Source organism: Strix uralensis, chromosome 3 (genome assembly GCF_047716275.1).
Source record: "Strix uralensis isolate ZFMK-TIS-50842 chromosome 3, bStrUra1, whole genome shotgun sequence".
NCBI lineage: Eukaryota > Metazoa > Chordata > Aves > Strigiformes > Strigidae > Strix > Strix uralensis.
Genome location: NC_133974.1, coordinates 83,809,145 through 83,829,085, shown reverse-complemented (window position 1 = coordinate 83,829,085; position 19,941 = coordinate 83,809,145). Strand labels below are relative to the sequence as shown.

General features: G+C 34.1%; 1 protein-coding gene across 10 annotated transcripts in view; it reads left to right on the top strand.

Annotated features, from left to right (window-relative positions):
- The window catches only part of SIPA1L2 (signal induced proliferation associated 1 like 2), a 151,010-nt gene that overhangs the window by 79,869 nt on the left and 51,200 nt on the right, over positions 1-19,941 (top strand). For 7 of the 10 annotated variants that reach the window (XM_074863136.1, XM_074863145.1, XM_074863143.1 and 4 more), the window contains 5 exons: positions 804-978; positions 6,580-6,683; positions 9,392-9,469; positions 13,129-13,286; positions 14,817-15,393. In XM_074863136.1, coding sequence (XP_074719237.1) covers positions 804-978; positions 6,580-6,683; positions 9,392-9,469; positions 13,129-13,286; positions 14,817-15,393 — 1,092 coding nt within the window. The remainder of the gene's footprint in view (positions 1-803; positions 979-6,579; positions 6,684-9,391; positions 9,470-13,128; positions 13,287-14,816; positions 15,394-19,941) is intronic. The other 3 variants (XM_074863142.1, XM_074863140.1, XM_074863138.1) reach the window with 1 other exon arrangement.

The window sequence follows — 19,941 nt, the reverse complement described above, 5'->3', positions numbered from 1 at the left end:
TGGTCTCTGTCAGTTTGTGAAGCTCTAAAAGTTGTCAGTTAAGAATAATAGGACTAATCCATTCACAATGGAGGTTTCCTATTTGTCATCTTAAGTATGCATAAATAGCTAAGAAAACAAGACAATACTCTTCTCAAGAAGTAATAATCTCTTTTTATGCTTTTTTTTTTTTATAAAGTTATCTCTTTTTAATGTTCTAGAGTTGAGACTCTAGTTTGTTTAACAAAACTAACTGCAATCTCATTTCTAGATTGAAGTATACTTTTGACAATTGGGAATAATTTTTAACAGTGGCTGAATTTTATGAGGATGACTAAAGATTACATATAACAGAAATTACTGTTCTGAGGGCCTGTTTAACTGAACTGCACTGAACTTTAAAGGGTAGAAATAAAGGAAAATAAATTCACCTTGTTTTGAATCTGGGAAAGAAGATAGTTATACAAAAATTGCCAATTAAAGTTCTCATAACATGCAGTAGAGTGTGTTTTTATAGATAACTGATTTAAGGCAAAAGTCTTCATGTACTGCTTTTATCTGTGTTTGGATAATGACAATCCAGTTTTCTTTCAAGATAGTTGCTGGGGGTGTGTGTGTGTGGTTTGTTTTGTGGTTTGATTTTTTTTTTTTTCTTTCTGTGGTGACTTAATTTATCAAATCAGAACACTTATTTTTTCACTTTCAGATAACTTCTGCCAGGGGTTATAATAGTGTTAATATTTTAATTGTTAATATTTGTTCTAGTATTGACTTTCTTTTGCTTCTGTAATTTTTCCTTTCCTTTATTTTTTTTTTTATTTCAGCTGAGTTTTCAACATAAGATTGGTATCCTTTACTGCAAAGCAGGCCAAAGCACAGAGGAAGAAATGTATAACAATGAGATGGCAGGACCAGCTTTTGAAGAGTTCCTTGATCTGCTGGGCCAGAGAGTACGGCTAAAAGGATTTAGTAAATACAGGGCTCAGCTAGATAATAAAAGTAAGTTATGTTTCCAACGTATGGTAGAAGCTATAATTATCCAGTTAATCTGCAAATCCTGTTTTGTTTTTTTTCATGCTCTTGAATTTAAGTTTTCATTAGTAAGGTTATATGGTAAATGAGGAAAATGAAGCATATGATAAGAGCATGTATCACACCTTGTCTGAAAGATTATTTACTTTTTCTGTGGCATTGGTAGAAGTGAAAATCAAAGCAACTTATTTCATTTGTTTGCACTTAATATCATACTATGTGAGTGATATTTTTTATATATTTCAGAATTTCCCAGCTACACTTTAGCATCCTATTCTTAAAAAGGCAAAAGAAAAGATATGTATTTCAAAATATGGAGTCATGACAAGGGACTGATTTCCTTAATTCAGCTGAACTTCTGTGCTTCTTTTTAATCAACATACATATTGAAGTTTATATTTGAGGAGCAATCAAGTTTTCTCAGTTTTCTAGTTTCTCACACATGCACAGTAAGCATGTTGTCATTCAGCAGTTGATAAACATTCACCTACTTAACAACTGTGTTATTACCGCCATTTCCTCAGGTCTTTCAGTTTCTCTAAGTGCAATAGTATAATAATTTAATTGTACAAATTTGTTGGACTTTGTAGCAAAAATAGGAACTGAAGTATTGCTGTTAAAAAAGTCAATAATATATTAATGTACTTCACTATTAGCACTGCTTTTCACTACCCTTAAATTTAACTTAACACATTCTTAGTTTAATGTAGTTTTAACAGGATTTTGACAACTGATCACTATGAGCTGTGATCTACTTTATTGTAACATACTATTTTTATAGATATAAAGACTAGATATAAGGAAGAAATATTTTACAATGAGGGTGGTGAAGCAGTAGAACAATTTGCCCAAAGAAGCTGTAGATGCCCCATCCCTGGAAACATTCGAGGTGAGGCTGGACGGGGCTCTGAGCCACCTTAGTTGAAGATGTCCCTGCTTATTGCAGGGGAGTTGGACTAGATGACCTTAAAGGTCCCTTCCAACACAAACCATTCTGTGACTCTGTGATTTGATTTGCATCCTTACTTTTGCTGTAGCTTGCGTATTACATCCTGAAAATATAATTTTTTTTATATACTGTACATGGCCTGTGTATAACAGAAAAGGAATATGAAGTACATCTTTTTAAACTGTTAAGTCCTGCTACTTGTGTGTGTATTCTACTTACTCTTCTTATCAAATAGGAAAGTTCCTTGAACTGTTAGAGATAAGTTGCCAAGAAGAAGCTTAGAAAAGATGTACTTAAAGGAAATTAAGGGAAGATCATCTTTTCTTGCAAGGGATATTTTGCCTTTCAGATAGTCACATAGATTTAGGAATTGATATGTTCCCTTATTTGCTTCTCTGTTCTTCCTGCTACTTATCCACCTGATCTAGCCTGGTTCTTAGGAATCTCTTGCATGTTTTTGCTACTTCAACATCAGTCCTCATTTAACTGGAATACATCTGGATTTTAATATTTTTTCAAAATAGTACATTTGAACACAGATCAGTGTCGTCATAAAAGGATTTATCTTCTGTTATTAAACTGGTAGTCACCTGATAGACTGTCATATCCTGTAAAGCATTAGGAGAGAGACTTAATGATTTGTATTAGGAATTTTTGGAAACGTCTAGTGTGTGTACATTGTGGTTGATACCCAGTACAGATAAACTGTCCATAGGCCAATCTCTCCAGCAGGAAATGAGATATGTGAAGTTGGTGATAAAACCGCACAGTTTTGTAATGAAGGGAGACCAGCTTTGCAACTCAAGAAATCTTTCACATTCTCCATCTCTAGCAGGGGTGGGAAATGGTGAAAAAAGTGATCTAAATCCTATGACAGATTCTAATTTATGACTTACAAGGTGGGAAAGCTGCAATTCCGTAGCCCTGTCAACCTGCATAAGTACCACATTTATTTTTGTTAACATTATTGCCTCTTTGCTTATGCTTGTTTCACTTTAATAATTCAGGCTTGATAGAGACTATTGCATCCTATTTCAGTACAGAATAATAACTCATTTTTCAAATTACTGTGTAGAAATATTTATTAACGTGCTGTGGTTGTCAGACTTCTGGATGAACTGATAAATAGGGATGAAAAATTCAAAGGAGTAAGAGGTGTTTTGGTTTTTGCTTTTTTCCCCCAATCAGAGCATGACTGACTATCACCTAATAATTTGTACATGTGAAAATATATGCTGGTCTGTCAAACAAATTCAATTTCTATACTTGCCATGCTTCAGTATGAATGTACATTGCTGATTGGCGTTGTGTATGTATCATTCAGTAACATAATGTTTTACTAATGCTGTGTGCCATTAACAATATTGGTCTGTCATAATATGTTCTCATAGTTTGCAACAAACAGAATGGAATTAAGACAGTTCACAAAGATATAGTCTTCAGTTTTATATGAAATGCAAAATACTGACTTACTGTAATTTTTCTTTGTATTATACTTGTTTTCTTAATATAATGGCACAAGAAGTATTACTGCATGTCTTATTTATAATTGAATAATACATTGATTTGACTGCCTGCAGGTTCAGAATAGTGTAATAATTTCATGTCTAGCAGCTACATTTTTGGTAGGCATTATGTTTCAGTAATATTTCTTGCTCAGTTTTTGTAGGATTCACATTTATTAAGTTTTTTCTCTTCTTAAATATCTGACTGTGGGTTTTTTCTTTAAAAAGTTCTTTTTTAAAAAAAATGGTCTGTTTATTTAATATTTTGTTAAGTAATGAATTGGTCCATTTCTTATGGAATATAGAATGTAGAATGTTGTGGTGGGTTGACCTGTCTGGCAGGTAAGCTATCATCCACTTGCTTGCTCATTCACCCCCCAACAGGATGGGGGAGAAAATCAGAAGGGCAAAAGAAAGAAAAACTTATGGGTTGAGATTAAGACAGTTCAATAAATGAAGGAAAGAAAAGAAAAACCCAAACACCACCACCACCCCAAAAAACCAACACACCACCACAACAATCAACAAAAAGCCCTCCCAAAAACAAGTGATGCAAAGGCAATCACTTGCCACCTCCCATCAGCAGATGGGTTCCCACCATGGAAAAACTCTCCCCGCTCCAGTTTTATTGCAGAGCATGACATTATATGGTATGGAATATATCTTTGGTCAGTTTGAGTCAGCTGTCCTGGCTGTGTCCCCTCCCAAACCCTTGCACACCCCCAGCATGCTCCCCAGGGTGGGGTGGGGGACAGCGTGAGAAACAGAGAAAGCCCCGATGCTGTGCAAACACTGTTCAGCAATAGCTAAAACATTGGTGTGTTATCAACACTGTTTTGATCACATATGAAAAACACAGCACCATGTGGGCTGCTGTGAAGAAAATTAACTCCATCCAAGCCAGACCCAGTGCAAATGTGAAGAACATGTGGAATATATTAACTACAAACTCTTTTCTGCCCTTCTTTAGTGCCTTTTTTAATGGCATGCAATTCTAAATCCCAAGACCAAAACCCAGGAAAATTAGAGGAAACTTTACCAATTCAACACTGTATAATTTTTTTTAGTATGTGTTTTAAAACATCTCAATCTACTATAAATGAGGCATTAATATGTTATTATTTGAACATTAATATTCTCATTTGTAATTTAGTGATGGATTATATTATGGATAAATTGGATTATGTTTGCATTTAATTTCCTTGTACCTGTAAAGAGAGAAATGAAGGTGAATGGAACTGAGGAAATGTTGCGATTTTATATCTACAGAGGAATAGTGCTGTTTCACTTTTGTTTGATATGCATTTCTGAAAAACAGAAATGTTTCATAACTGAAAAAAAAGTTTAGCCAATTTTTCTCAAATTTTGTGAAAAGAAACTAATGTTCAGAAAGGAATGAGGTGCAAAAATGTCAGCACAGGTATAATTTTTTTCACTAAAATTATCAGCAGAGTAATGTTTGTAGTAGCAACCGTTATGTAAATTTAATCACAGTGGGCCTTAGTAGGTGTTCAGTAAAGCATCTGTTGAGTTAGAAGATTTCAGCTTGCTTAGTGTAAGGGACCACATTTCAGAAGAAAAACTTGCTAGCTCATTTCCAAAGGCAAGGTGCTAAATCAAAAGTATTCAGCTAAGTAGGATGTTGTATTAAGAAAGCACTGATTTAAGGGTAAGGAATCTGCCTTTCTGTAGTAAGTATTTAAAGACACTGTTTTGTGCAATGTCTGTTCAAGGTAATTTGACTTTATTTAATATCTAATTGCAAAAGGAGTCAGGGAGTAGGGTTGCTGAGATCAGTATCGTTCAGGCAGATATTTGTATTTCACAATATAATTTATTTCATCCTACCTCTTCAAAACTCTTGTCTTTCTAAAATGCCATGGAAAGGTTATAATGGAATTATATTTTCAACAAAGATTTTAAAATAGAGGAGTGCAATAATGTGTGCTTTCTTCTAGCAACATTTAAGTAAGAAACTTCAGTGGAAATTATGCTCCCTAATTCTTACCTAACTGTAATTTATTTTACATCAATATTAATAAATGAAGTTAAGCTTATTATTGTACAAAGCTAGCTGATGAAGCCAGTTGTAATGTGAATCTGTTCAAAATTATACACCCGCATAAATATTTTCAGATTAAGGGCTGCAGATACAGTATGGTTACTGTCAAATTTTACAGTTATGTGTATGTTTATATACTTTTAACTGGAGAACTAACATGGCCAATCAATTTCTTTTTGGAATACAGTTATTATTTAAAACAAACCCCCAATACCTTAAACAGTGTGTGGAAGAGTGTACTGGAGAATGTTTATTGGTGTATAAAATACAAAATTATATTTTAAAAATGAGTGAACATGGGAAAAGAGAAGAAAATTTGATAGTTGTCTTGACTCAATAGCATGTTCGTAATCTCCTGCTTTAAAGTTAATTGTACTTACTTAAATAATTCATACATATTAAAGAAGGAAAATGAAGAGGATTAATTTATGACTACAGAGTAAAACTCATCTAATTTGCTGTAAACATTCTGAAATGCTAACTCTATTAATAAACTTCTTAAATAAAAGAAATGAAAATATTAAGTCATATCATATATGAAATGTATTCTATTCATTTTAAAAGATCTTAGAATTCCCAATAAAATGATTTGACATTGTACTACAATGTATTATGTTTTAAAAATGTCTGATCTGCATTATGTGTGTTAATGTCAGATTTGAAGTAGCATTGTCAGTTTATTTTTGGTAAAGTATGGGATTACTCAACTGTCCTTATTAATGTTTTAAATAATGAAAATACATATTATATAAAACTATACTCAGGTAGCTAAATCTTTGTTCTTTTTTCGTGAAATGCCAAAATATTCAAAAATATATCATTTAGTCCTCATAGACAGAAAACTCTTCGGGCAGTTTCTTGCAAGACCCTTCTGTGTCATAATATGAAACTAAAAAGTAGATCTTTAGCTGATGCAAACTGTTTTTGTTCTACTGAAAAAAGTTTTAAATCACATTAATGGATTTAAATTGTAACATGCAAAGAGTGGTGTTCTAAAAAGTGGTATGAATGTTCTATTTTACTGACCTTCTTGCAATTAAATTCATTTTCAGCTGATTCAACAGGAACTCATTCCCTCTATACTACCTATAAAGATTATGAGTTAATGTTTCATGTATCAACAATGCTTCCATACATGCCCAGTAACAGGCAACAGGTATGTTTTTTAACTTTTCATTGTAGTTTTACATTATAAATGTTTGACATTGAGGGTTTTTTTTAAAGTAATACTGTTTTAAAACTGAATTGTTTTATATGAAGTGTGACTGAATTGTATCTTTTTTTCTTGAAATATTATAAGGCATTAGAAATCTCATAGGTTTTTTATATTATATAATGCAGGAACTTCTCCTGTCTCCCCCATTTCTTATTATTAAAAGGTAATGTTGCCTGTGCTGAGTTACTTTCAGTTCAGACTGGATATACATCTTATGTATGTTTTAAACATTGAATGGAACGAAGCTTGAAAATAGTCTTATGGTTAAAATATGCACGTAATAAGATTTTTAAAATGATTCCACTTAATCCTTATATTAAAGATCTTGAAATGTTTATTAATGTGTCAGCTTAGTAGTAAATGCTTAACTGTATCCTTCAAGGTGTCTGGTTGTGAAGACAGAAAACTGCAGTGTACTTATTTTATTTCTGGAGAATTCACTTTGCTTATGTAATAATTCAGAATATCTTTAAAGCATTAAGGATGGCTAAAAAACAGCACAGCATCCAAAGTGTGCAGTGCACCAGTAAGGTTACTCTGTCTTGCCTGACTCTGATGTTTCATGCAACTGAATTAAAAAGTACAAGCACATTTGGTATAATATATCAACATTAACACTTAAAAAAAAAAAAAAAGAATTGCACCTATGTCAGACTAATGATAATTCGTAAATTTCTGTGCTACTACTGTGCATTTTTCTGGGTCTGCAGAAATAAAAGTTGGATTTATTTAGATAGTTTTAGAATATTATCTCATTGCTGTGCAAGATTTCAGTCATTTTGGAGGGTCGTCATGAAATAAAGATGCTATCTCACTCTTTTTGAACAGCATACAAAAGATGGTTACTGATTGTTAAACCATATGTGAGTTGTATCTTTCATGTCTACCCTATCAGTAGGTCTTGTGGGAAGAAAATGAGATGTGTCAAGGCAGTAAGAAAAAGATAAAAGATTAAGATTCTTGAGAAAGGATAAATGAAAATTGAAATGGAAGAAAATACATAATGTATTTATGTATTTTAAATAGTCAGTGCGTAATATTCTGAACTATTTGAAGAACTGTTTCAAGTGAACAGTTAAGACAACTGCAAGTTTTACTGTATTACACTTAGGATTTAGATGTGGTTTAAAGAAACTAAGTTAGGAATCAAAAGACAGAAACTTCACTATATGAATAATATGAATGTTTAGATGACTCACATCTTAAAATGTGTAACTTTCAGGAGACAGAATGTTCAGCTGTATCGCACACTCAACTGTGCACTAGCTAGTAATCAAGGTATCAGATCATCATCACTGATTTGAGATTGTTCCACTTCTCTAAACTTTCACTTATACCTTATTAAAATACAGAGTTAGTTTAGTAAACACACTAGGAGTTGGACTGTCTGTAATCAGTCATAACAATCTTTGACTGGAAAGCACATGTAAATAAGGAAAACTGTACACTATTAAGAAGATATAATACACTGAATGAGCTTGCCTTAAAAGGAAAAAATTAATATTTTCATAGCTAATCACAGGCACTGACAGTAAATATGGCCTTACTTGGAGTTTATTACTTTTGTTGTTGTCTTTCATGATTTTCCCTTCTTTGTGAGAACAGGATATCCTCTTGCCATGATTCGCTAATTTTCATAATTTGCTGTTTGTCAGCTTCACTGCTGTGTTGCTCAGCCACCCCCTATTACTGTCCTTTCAATTCTTCCTGTACCTTCCTTTCATTCTCATCATTTCCTTATGTATCTGTCTTTATAGTCAGGTGATGATTCTTGTGTACAGCAAAATCTTCCAATTTTAACTCCATCATTTTCCCCAGCAACAAGCACTCCTTTCCACGGTGTTTTAGTAAGCTCTCATAATTGTCACTTTAATGGGTTCAATATTTAGTAGAAGGACCATGTTGTTATTCATGTCTTTCTTGGGATCAAAATAATGTGGCAGTTTTCCAAGTTCAAGTAATATGCCTATCTGAAGACGCACCACATTATTTTTTTAGGTGCTGGGATCTAGCAATATTTGCACAGCATGGACACTGTCTTAAATGTGACAAGTGCACCCAAATGACCAGAATTTAGCCAGCCTTAATGTGCAAAAGGGATCTATAACAATTTTTTAGTGTTCTTCTATTAATGTTAAGTTCCAAAATACATATTGAAGTGTGAAATGTATCAACAGTGTTATTTCTGTTAAGCTAGGATAAAATTCGATTAGGTCTTTTTCCTTGAGACATTTTAGATGCTGAAGACCACAGATGCAGTTGCATCAGTTGTGCTCAGGACAGAGAGAGACTTACAGGTCCTGTGGGATATGAATGTTGTTTGTCTCTTCAGGGTTCGGCTCACTAACTCTACATACTCAAGTAAGGGGAGGTTAGATCCCATGGTAATTTTCCTCTTAGGTTATATTAGCAATGAAGACCCCCATTCAATAGTTACTTTTTGGTAGCATATTGTGTATGTACTGGCAATGAGGTTATTGCATCCTATCCCTGTGTCCCTTGTTTGGTAATGACTGGGCAAGGTATCGAGTCACTCTTCATCATCTAGGACTATGATCTTCAATAAGCAAGCACTGAGCATTGCTTAGATTCCAAATACCTGTGAGCCAGAAATAGGCCACAGCAGAATTGTTTGTTGCTTCTTCCAGGACATAACTACGCCCTGCTTGGTCCCTGATCAGGACATCCCTCTAGTTTTAGAGCCAGCAGGAGATCCAAAGAGCAAGGTAATTTTCATTTTGGCTGCAACATAGGCTGGGAACTTTCAAGTCAGCTGCTCCTTCCCTAGGACAGAAAAGACTACCAGCCCTGGTGTGGCCAGTTTCTTTTCCTTTACTGGCCTTTTCTTCAAATCATAGTTCAAGGCTTTCCCCTTTAAACTTTACCTTTACGGTGTCCCTTTCCAAATCATTTCCTCGCAAGTTTCCCATTCACACATTTGCAGTCTGCTTGTGTACACATGGTCAGACCTGATTCATCCAAATCAGTTCAAATAATCAAATTAAGTTTTCATCTGGTTTAGTGAAAGCTTAAAAATGAAACAGATATGCAATAATGAAATAAACTTAAATTTAAGCTACTATTAAAATGGCTGGGATAACAAGACATGTGGTTATACCAAACTCTCTGATTTTTGGTACTGGTTAAGAACACAAACTGAAAATACAACTTCTGAAACCACTTATTTTAGAAATGTACGAAAATAAGTTTGAATATTTTCATATTTGACTCTTAACGTTTCATCATTTAATTGAATGTATATATTTCACTGCTGTTTCAACAAGAATTCCTTGTTGTTTTGCAGTTTGACTAGGTAATTAAAATTCCACAGGAGTGGGTAGATTTTTATGGGTGGGCATAACCTGTAAATATGCTGTGTTTTAAGACAGTACTTTTCTTCAGAGATGCATATCTGAAAATTAAGAATTGAGTAGTTAAAATCTTGAAATTAATATAGTAACTATTATTTGGTATACAAAATTTTAATCTAATGGATTCTGCTTTTCTAACATATTTTTCTTACTGGACTCCCCTTTGCATGTGTTGTATTCTTACAGAAAACTTCAGTGATTTCCTTTTGGCTGCCTATTGTACTTGATTGGGTTCATTTTCAAATTCTACCATGCCAATTTAGACTGATACTAGAACGATGTCAGAGTGTGTTTGATGTTTCCTTACTGTAAATAATTCTCTGTAATCTGTGCACTCTGTTGAGAGTTCCTATTGTGTTCTGCATTGGCATGAGACTCTTCAGAGTATGTTAGAAAGGCAGATTAAAAAAAATTAATAACAACCCCCCAAAACCCCAAACCTAAGCAGACCTCAAAATGGGAGAGGAAGGGGAAACTGCGAATCTGAAAAAGAAGGCATAAGTTGGGAGGAAAATCTAGGTTATAGAATGGAAACTAGAAAAGGGTTTCTTATAAATCTTTTTGCTTAGTTACAGTTTCCTTCAATTCCTTTTTCATTTTCAGTATGCTATCCTTATCTCACATTTCCCAGGGAAGTTATGTGTTCCCTCCTTCTTCTCCATTCAATACTTTATTCTTTTCCTATTCCTTTATCCTATCCAGAGCACTTCTTTCCATCTTCCAGATCTCCCCGGTTTACTTCTCTCCCCTTTCCAAGTTCTTTGCATTATGATACTCTGCGCACAGCTACAACTGTGCTTTGCCTTTGTGTTGTTTTGCAGTTCACTGACCACTTATGCATGACAGTTATTTATAACAGTGTTACACTGATTTTATTTTAAAATGTTGAAGAAGTCACTAAGATGCAAGCTTGGTAAGGTTCTTAAAAATGATGACCTGACTTCGTATTTTCTATTTTTGTGCCTCTTAGAGGTTTAAGCTCTTGAAAGATAGTTTAGGAATTGGATATGTGAACTGCCATAAGTTTGAAAATACTATTTTTGCTAGTAAAATTTCAAAGATTTCAAAACTTACCTCTTATTAAGTGACTGCTGTTCTTGCTTAAGCAACCTGATGGCAAGCAGAACCTCCTAAAGAGGTCTACAAAAGCAGAAAATATTCTTGAAAACAATGATTGTCTTGAGAAATAAATATAACTTTAAACAGGATGTTGCTTTCTAATTTTTGTAATTTTGCTCTGTGGAAATGTATAGGCATGGGCATGAACCACTATAGCAAAAAAGAGTAATTGGGCAGTTAGTTTTATAACAAAGGCAGAAATGAATCACTTTGTAGCTCATAATTGGAAGGTTTGTTGCAAATTTAACTGTGGTGTAAATTCCAACCTGTGAGATAATAATAACCTCTAAACATGAACTTGTGCTTCACTACTATGATCTAATTGTATGGTTCACTAGCTCAGCAAATTAAAGTATACCTGACACACTTAGTTCTATGATCAGTTCCTTGTGGTGTAGTTCTACTGTAATTTGTACGCAACAGGATGTATATCTTAAATTACTCAAATAGCCAGTTATTTTGATTTTAGTCTTAAAAACCTGAAAACTTGACTGACCCACATGACTTATAACAAATAGTATTTTCTGGTTTTATATCTGGTTTAAAGTTTCATCAGAAGTCTTATTTCTTTAATCTGCATTTGGGATTTTGGTTATGTTTAAAATAATACAGATATACTGAGTGCTTTAAAATTGTAGCTTGGGCCCTTTATACTACCTTTAGAACAGCATCCTTTGTGTTATTTTAAGAGATATAATGAAACATACTTAAGGGTCTTAGGCTTTAGCATGTGCAACTTTGCTTTTTTTGTTGGTAGCTGAAATACTAACTTTTAATGGAATTGAGAAAATAGAAGCAAGTAGTCTTTTATTAGAAAGATTATGTTCTGTAAAATCAGCTTGATAGAGAAAGTTTTACTTGTTCTGTCATTAAGTTTTCAAATAAATTTATTTTTGTATCCTTTTTAGTTAGACATGAGCTAAGGTAAATCTTTAAGTGTCTGTATGCTATTAGTTTTCAATGCAGACTTAAATGTAGCACATGCTGGACTACTTTTTTCCATCTGTTAATATACATGGATGTTTTATAAGCAAAGGTATTTAAGAAAAAAGTGTAAAAAATTTGAGAGGTACAATATATTTCCGTGAGGAAAGTGAACATCATTTTACTGTGGTTTTTTGGGTTTTTGGGGGGGGAGAGAGAGAAGTGGTCCCTTATTGTTGGACATGTTTTGTAGTTTTTGTTAAGTTTTAGCCTTTAACAATGATTTAGTACTTTAAATTATTCCTCAAATATATTTTCGTGATAAAAGCTACCAATTACAAGAATAAGTTTTTAATTAATGAGTTTCTAATATCTATTGTTTCTCCATGAGTCTCAGCTCTGTTCCTCAAGTATGCAGTTGTTAAAACTGGTGATGAGTATACATGATAAATCTATTTTTTAAAAAATTAAGATCATAATATTAAGGACAACATTTAATAAAAATGCAACATGGAAAAGGAAGGTTTATTGAGAAAGAAAAGCAATATTATATTTTTCATATAGAAGCAAATACTACACTGTCAAGAGGGAACTGATGTACAGTTCTCTGGATAGTGAGAACTGTTAAGTGATGTAACATTTTTCTATTGCTAAAGTGATGTGCTAAAGTAAGAGAAATATATTTTTCTCATAGAATAAAAGAGAAATGAGCAGAAAATATGCAGAACCAGTGTGGGGATGCGAGAGAACTCACTAGTATTTTTGTGAACTTAGCCCACTATCCTGTCCCTATCTTTTTTGCAGTTCAATCCAACATCCTTTATCTGTAGCTATCCAGGATATGATTAATCAAAAGCTAATTCTGAAAAATAAAGCTTCATTTATTTTGGTTTTGGGGTTTTTTTGCTAAAATGAAGAAATTGTGATTAATTTTTTTATAACTAATTTTTCAATGCATGTTTCTTGTCTAGCTGCTAAGGAAAAGGCATATAGGAAATGACATAGTTACCATTGTCTTCCAAGAGCCAGGAGCACTTCCTTTTACTCCAAAAAATATTCGTTCCCACTTTCAACATGTATTTGTCATAGTCAAAGTGCATAATCCTTGCACTGAAAATGTATGCTATAGGTGAGTAGAGCCTTATAACTATTTAAGTTTGTTGTTAAGACTACAATGGAACTGCCTCTTCTAACACTTTTGTATTTCCTAGAGATATTATGTATACAGTTTTAAAATTTCTGCTACATTTTCTGTGATTTTGAAACCCCAATGTCTCCCTTACACACATCTAGAGTTATGGGGCACAGTTTGTAGACTTAAATGAGTAAATGCAGAACTCTGCTGATTTCTGGGCACAAAATGGGAATATAACAAGTTAGTGAAAATCTTTGCAGACATAGCAATACAAATTAATCTAGAAACTGTATTGCACATTTCCTTTTTCAAAGAAAGTGATTTAAGATAAAATATTTTAGAAGGCTATTAACCTGTATAAATCCCTGAGTATGACAGTATGTCACTGGGATCAGTCATGGCCTTTAAGCACATTAATGAGAACTTTTGGAGAAATTTCAGATGACCTTAAATCTCACATTTAAGTTACTGCATCATGAATTCTAGCAAGATATCTGGGGTGGAAGCCTACTTCTGAACTGATTGGGAATTGTGCAAATAATGATAGGGACTTGAGGCATAATGTTGCAGATTTAGCATGTATAAATGTTATTAATTCATTGTTTAGAATGAAATTAAAGTACATTATGAGATCAGGTCATATTACTGTCTTTTAGCTGTCTTTTAGAATTTAAGCTATCTTTTAGAACTTGATTTTGTTTCAGTAGCTCTTTTGCGTTTAATAATACATGACATTTCATAAGTTACATTTTTCTTATTACTAAATAATGTCTGTCTGTCATCCCAAATGTGACTGCATTTCAGTCAAACTAGTAGTAGCTGTACGTAGTTTGCACAGTATTTTGAAATCCTTTTTCTGTTGAAATACATTATGTAGATATCAATTGTAGGTATAATTGTATCAATGAGAAAATATTCTTATTTCTTTTACAACTTGCTGTGAACTGTCCATATCAAGTATTCCAGGTATTTTGAAAACTTATGAACATACAGTAGGCAACTTAAACAGGTGCAGAATGCTCCCATTATAAACAAATCTGACACCAATACTTTTTCTTTGTCTTCACACTTCATTGTAGCAACATGTCTGAGGATTAAACTGAATTCTGTTTCTATTTATATATTTCTTAGTTTTAGGATCATGCAACTGAGTGACAGCTGAAAATGATAGTCAGACCTACATGAAGAAAATAATTTTTTAAAATACTTTCTTCATTTATGTCTCACAAAGCATTTTAATATTTATTCCATTAAAGAAAGGATGCAGTGACACCCTGAGAAGTCATCCTTGATATTTTTGTGTTAATAAGATACATTCATAATATCTTTTTTAAAATGGCTTTTTTCTTTGAAATATATAACAGACAACCCAATCAGTTTTCTTTGATGTGTCTAAAATGTCTGAAAATTGAGATGTGAAAGCTAAACCCAACTGTGTAAATGGACTGCACAGAACACAGTTCTGCTTATCATCTGATCTTTTTTTTAGGAATCAACCACTGTATTTTTTCTTTCTATTTCCAGTGTTGGTGTTTCACGATCAAAAGATGTACCTCCATTTGGTCCACCCATTCCCAAAGGAGTAACTTTCCCCAAATCAGCAGTCTTTAGGGACTTCCTTTTAGCCAAAGTTATTAATGCTGAAAATGCGGCACATAAGTCGGAAAAATTTCGAGCCATGGCCACAAGGACACGTCAAGAATACTTGAAAGATCTGGCAGAAAATTTTGTTACCACAGCTACAGTGGATACTTCAGCGAAGTTTAGCTTTATTACTTTAGGAGCAAAAAAAAAGGAAAAAGTTAAACCAAGGAAAGACGCACATCTATTCAGTGTTGGAGCGATTATGTGGAATGTAATTGCACGAGATTTTGGCCAGTCTGCTGACATTGAATGTCTCCTTGGAATCTCCAATGAGTTTATCATGTTGATTGAAAAGGAATCAAAAAACGTTGTGTTTAACTGCTCCTGCAGAGATGTTATTGGATGGACGTCTGGATTAATGAGCATCAAAATATTTTATGAAAGAGGAGAATGTATTCTTCTGTCTGCAGCAGATAATTGTACTGAAGACATCAGAGAAATTGTTCAAAGACTTGAAGTAAGTACAGTTTCTAAAGTGGAATTCCAAATTTTTTAATGAAGAGTTACTTGTCTACATCTCCTTTGAGATATAATTAAAGATGTCCTATGTTTATAATTCAGGAGTGTTTTCAGTCTTCAGGGAGCATTACAGACAATAATCCTCACAACAGCATATGGGATAAGTGCTATCAACCCATTTTCAGGGATGAGGAATCTGATACCAGTAATCTGATAGATTTGCCCAAGGCCATGGATGATTTCAGTGTTGAAATCAGGATTGAAGGGCTAAACTTTTGTCTTCTTTTGCTGTAGCCTGTTTTCATATCACACCTTTGTAGGTAGAAATAGACCTTAATTTAAAAGTATACAAAACCTTAATGTGTAAAATACACTCACTTGGACTTTTTATAATAACCCATGTGAATATTAGCAGAAAAATTTGTATAAGTGATTCTGCTGACTTGTTCCTCTGTACTGAGCAACTGCAGGAAGTAAAGAAGACTAGACCAATTAATGCCAGTTTTTACAGCTGACTGGATAAAGCTTTTCAAATGCTTGATGACCCTGTTAGCACAACTGTCCTGTAACTATTTCAGTCAGTACAAATGAACTGACAGGAATGCCAAGGAAAAGTGCTGATGCATCTACTTCGTGTGGTTATGCTTTGCCCTTTGATTGTAATTTAAGTGATCTAGATGGTCTCAGTTTTGTTTATATTAGAAAGCCCAGTACTGAAAAGAAATCATTATGCTTGCCATTTTTACGCTGGAACAGTTGGACTGCAGCTGATGTTTTAGGGCCTCTGTAGTCCTGCAGTCACATTTAGCATCATTCAATATCATGCTCTAAATAATAACCTTTTTCTTCCAAAGTACAATTAATCTTTCAGTAGATTAATGCCTTTAAACTCTTCTTGCCATTGTTACCATTTTCTCTGAGGTCTTCAGTTTCATTTTCCTTAGACAGATATTTTCCTTCTGAAAAATAGAGTACGCATAGTTCGCTCCTATTAAGTACTGCTAAATGAACAATAGGTATTGCTTAACACAGATGGAAGACAAGATTCAAAGTTCTAGTGAAAACTTCTGCTGTCATCAGTGACGACAATTTCTTTTGTTGTTTTTCATTTCGGTTTTACAGAACATGGAAGTATGCCAGTTGCTGAGGATGGATCTTTAAAATTCAGTAATTAAAAACACAGAATGAAATATTTATCTATATTTACTTAAATAGTCCCTCTTTTTTATTGTCAGATTTTGGGTTAAATAATGACAAATTGGCTTTCAGCCTCAAACATTTAGCATCAGTTACTGTCACATTAACCCAAATATTAGCTTCAAGTATCTATTCCAATGAACTCTGGCTGCCTTCTCTGTTTCACTGCCACCTATCCAATTTTCACATTGCTTAAAAGAATTAGCTATCATTATTTGTTTTAAACTTTCAATCTAAACTGCCTATTAATGTTATTCCCTAGTTGTTTTACGATGTTGAATGCTTTCTAAACAGTCATGATATACATTTTGATATAGAAGCTCAGAGGTGACCATTATAAGCACTAAAAAGTATTTAAAACTCTGAATCCACACTTCATATATACCCTTTAAAAACCTTTTAAGTGACTCAGAACACAGCTAAGGTCAACCACCACATGTGCCAGCAGATGCTAAAGACTAAAGCTCAAACTTTAGCTTGATGTAATATCAAACTTCAGTGACCAGATGATTAACCCTTTTCAGTCACTAGTAAAAGCATTTCCTAAAACCAGTGAGTAAAATGTTGCAGTTACTAAATGAGATTGTCAAAGAAATAACTGCATTTTATTGCCTGGGTTTAAATCATGCAGATGAATAGGAAACCTATCTGAATATTCAGATAAAGCAAAGATGTGAAAAGCTGAGACTGCAGTTTTGGTTTGAACGAAAAGGATCAGTTCAGGACTAAAAAAAGAGCTGGGATTTGTCAATCTAGTCCGCTCTGTATTTGTTGGGGAGAATATGTAGTGATATAAAGTAGAAAGAGCAGCAAAAGCAAAATATAGATTAACTTGATGAGCTGTGTTTGAAGGCAGAAAAAGCAGTTGTTCTGAGCTTTTGGATAACAGACAATGGCAGAGTGATATAAGATTAAACACAAACCCTGCGCGGATCTTTAGACAAGAATCTGACTAAAAAAAGTCTTCACCTTCTTCATGGGACTTAAAAGATCTCTGTCTTTTAATTTCACATGTTCAGTAGAACGGCAACCAAGTAAGCAGAATAACCTATTTTGAAGTGAAGCAGCACTATATTTTATGTGACATTACTATGTAACACACAGTGTCACCTTTTAGGGGATATACTTCTGGACGACTTGATCTGGAATCCTTTCCATTGAGAATAGATGAATCTTTGGCAGAAATGTTTATCTTCCTTCTCTTTTAACCTTTGAATATTTAACTCACTTGAAGAAGAGATTTTGAGTGCTCTGAGTTGGGGAAATCCATATACTTTGACTGGTGCATTCATACTGTAGTACTCTACAATTATGACATAATGATAAAGAGGTGTCTGCCCCCCAGAAGAATATTGTGTAGTTTCATAAGGATACAATTCCATCCCTCACCTGGGCTCCTGACTCTAACAGCATGTTCTACTTTTTACTGCATGACTAAATATTGTATATATTTTAGAAACATGTGACAGAAGTGTAGGGAAACTAATGAAGAGCTGAAAATTTCATTTTCGCTTATCTAGTTCACAAATTATGAGTCTTGTGGAAAATTAATCATGACTGAAGATGAACCTCAGAGCTGGAAAAAAAAGAGTTAAAACACTAAGCTTTCAACATGCCATATAGCTCTAATACTATATGCACAGTTATAAACACAACAGAAAGTTCTGTTTAAAATGGAAATCTTCTAAAAGATACCAAAACCTCAGAGCTGAATAATGACAAAGAAAATAGCTGCTTTTTTTTGATAGGAAGACCCAAAATACAATTTTGTAAACAAAACCTCCAGAGTACATTTTGGACATCTCAGGAATGACTTTAACATTTTACCTTTGAAGCCTACATCTTCAGAAGTAACTGGAGGGTTTATGAAGTCAAAGTGCTAGTTTAAGTAGCCTAAATTTGCCAGGCAATGATTCTTAGAATATCAGATCCTTGCAAGATCTTTCTCCAATGTTTCACAGCTCAGTTAGGATCAGCCCTTAATAAATGGAGGCTAACTGTATTTCATTACTTTGAGTTTGTTGCAGGTTAAAAGCATGAGCATGGACCAGCTCCCTCAGATCAGCAAGGTTACAGTAACTCATGGTTTTGTGGCACTTTGTTCTCATGTGTACAAGTTCTAGTTTTTTCTGATGAGTGACTGATATCCATATAGAAATATTCTCTAAAAGCAATACTGCTTTAAAACTTCCTAAGGTACTGAAAACCATGACTTCCAGTCACTGACCAAGTTGCAAACATAATAACACTCCAAAGCTTTTCCAGTCAGCCCAGCCATTGGACTGGGAAGGGAGTAGAAGTTAGATCTCTCATCCCTGACTCTGTAGCAGACTTGGACAAAAGATTTGTTTAAACAGGAAGTGTAAAAAGGAAGCTATGAAAGTAACTTAAGGTTAATATTTGCTATGTGTGAAGTTCCTTTGTCCATGATGGAGACGTACTTTCATAATAGTTGCCAGTGAAGGAGACGGTCCCATCCATTCCCTGCCTGCCACCCCTTTGGAACACTACTTTAAAAACCACTGTGTTCTTCAGCTGTATCGTATCTTTGATCTGTCTGCATGACTGCACAAGTGCTAATGTGATACAAGGGACAGTGTAGTGGTAATAGGGTCTGAGATCAGTTTAAACCTCCCATGGAACTGCACTGAGCCTACTGTATCTGACTTGGGTATTGAAAGGAGTGGTTTTGTGACAGCTTTACGCAGTCACGGTGCCAACATGTCACTAGTTGCACAGTTCTACTCCCTCACCATGCAGCCCTGAATTAGGCTGGATCATGCTTCTGTGGGAAGCGCGCAATAAACTAGTGAGCTAGGCTGCCCAGATTCTGGCTCAGGTAGACAATGGAGGAGGAGAATGAGTCTTCCAAAATAGCCTCCTGAATTAAGCTCAAGCTGTAAAACAACCTTTGCAAAGACCTATCCTATACAACTGACTATACAGGACACTAGCCTCCTAACTTAAGCACCTTAGATTAGATGCCTGAAGTTGAGTAATGCATGTATTTTTGTAATGCATGCTAAAAACGGCCGTAAACAGCGTGAACACCCTTGTGGAACAAAGTGCACTGTGGAACCGCTCTTAATGCAGTGTGACCTTGGGAAGATCCCTTGATCTGTACCATAACATATGCATCTTTAAAGGGCAGATATTTGCCTTGATGGAGTGTGAGATCTTTGAATGATATGTGTTATGAACAAAGATTTTTGATAATGTTGTTTCACAGTGGTTAAGTTTTTGTTCTAGTTATACTAATGGAGCTAAAATACATACTGGCTCTGTGACACTGGCAGAAGGGAATGTTAGAGTAACTCACAAATTTACCTTGTAATCTGGACTAGTATTT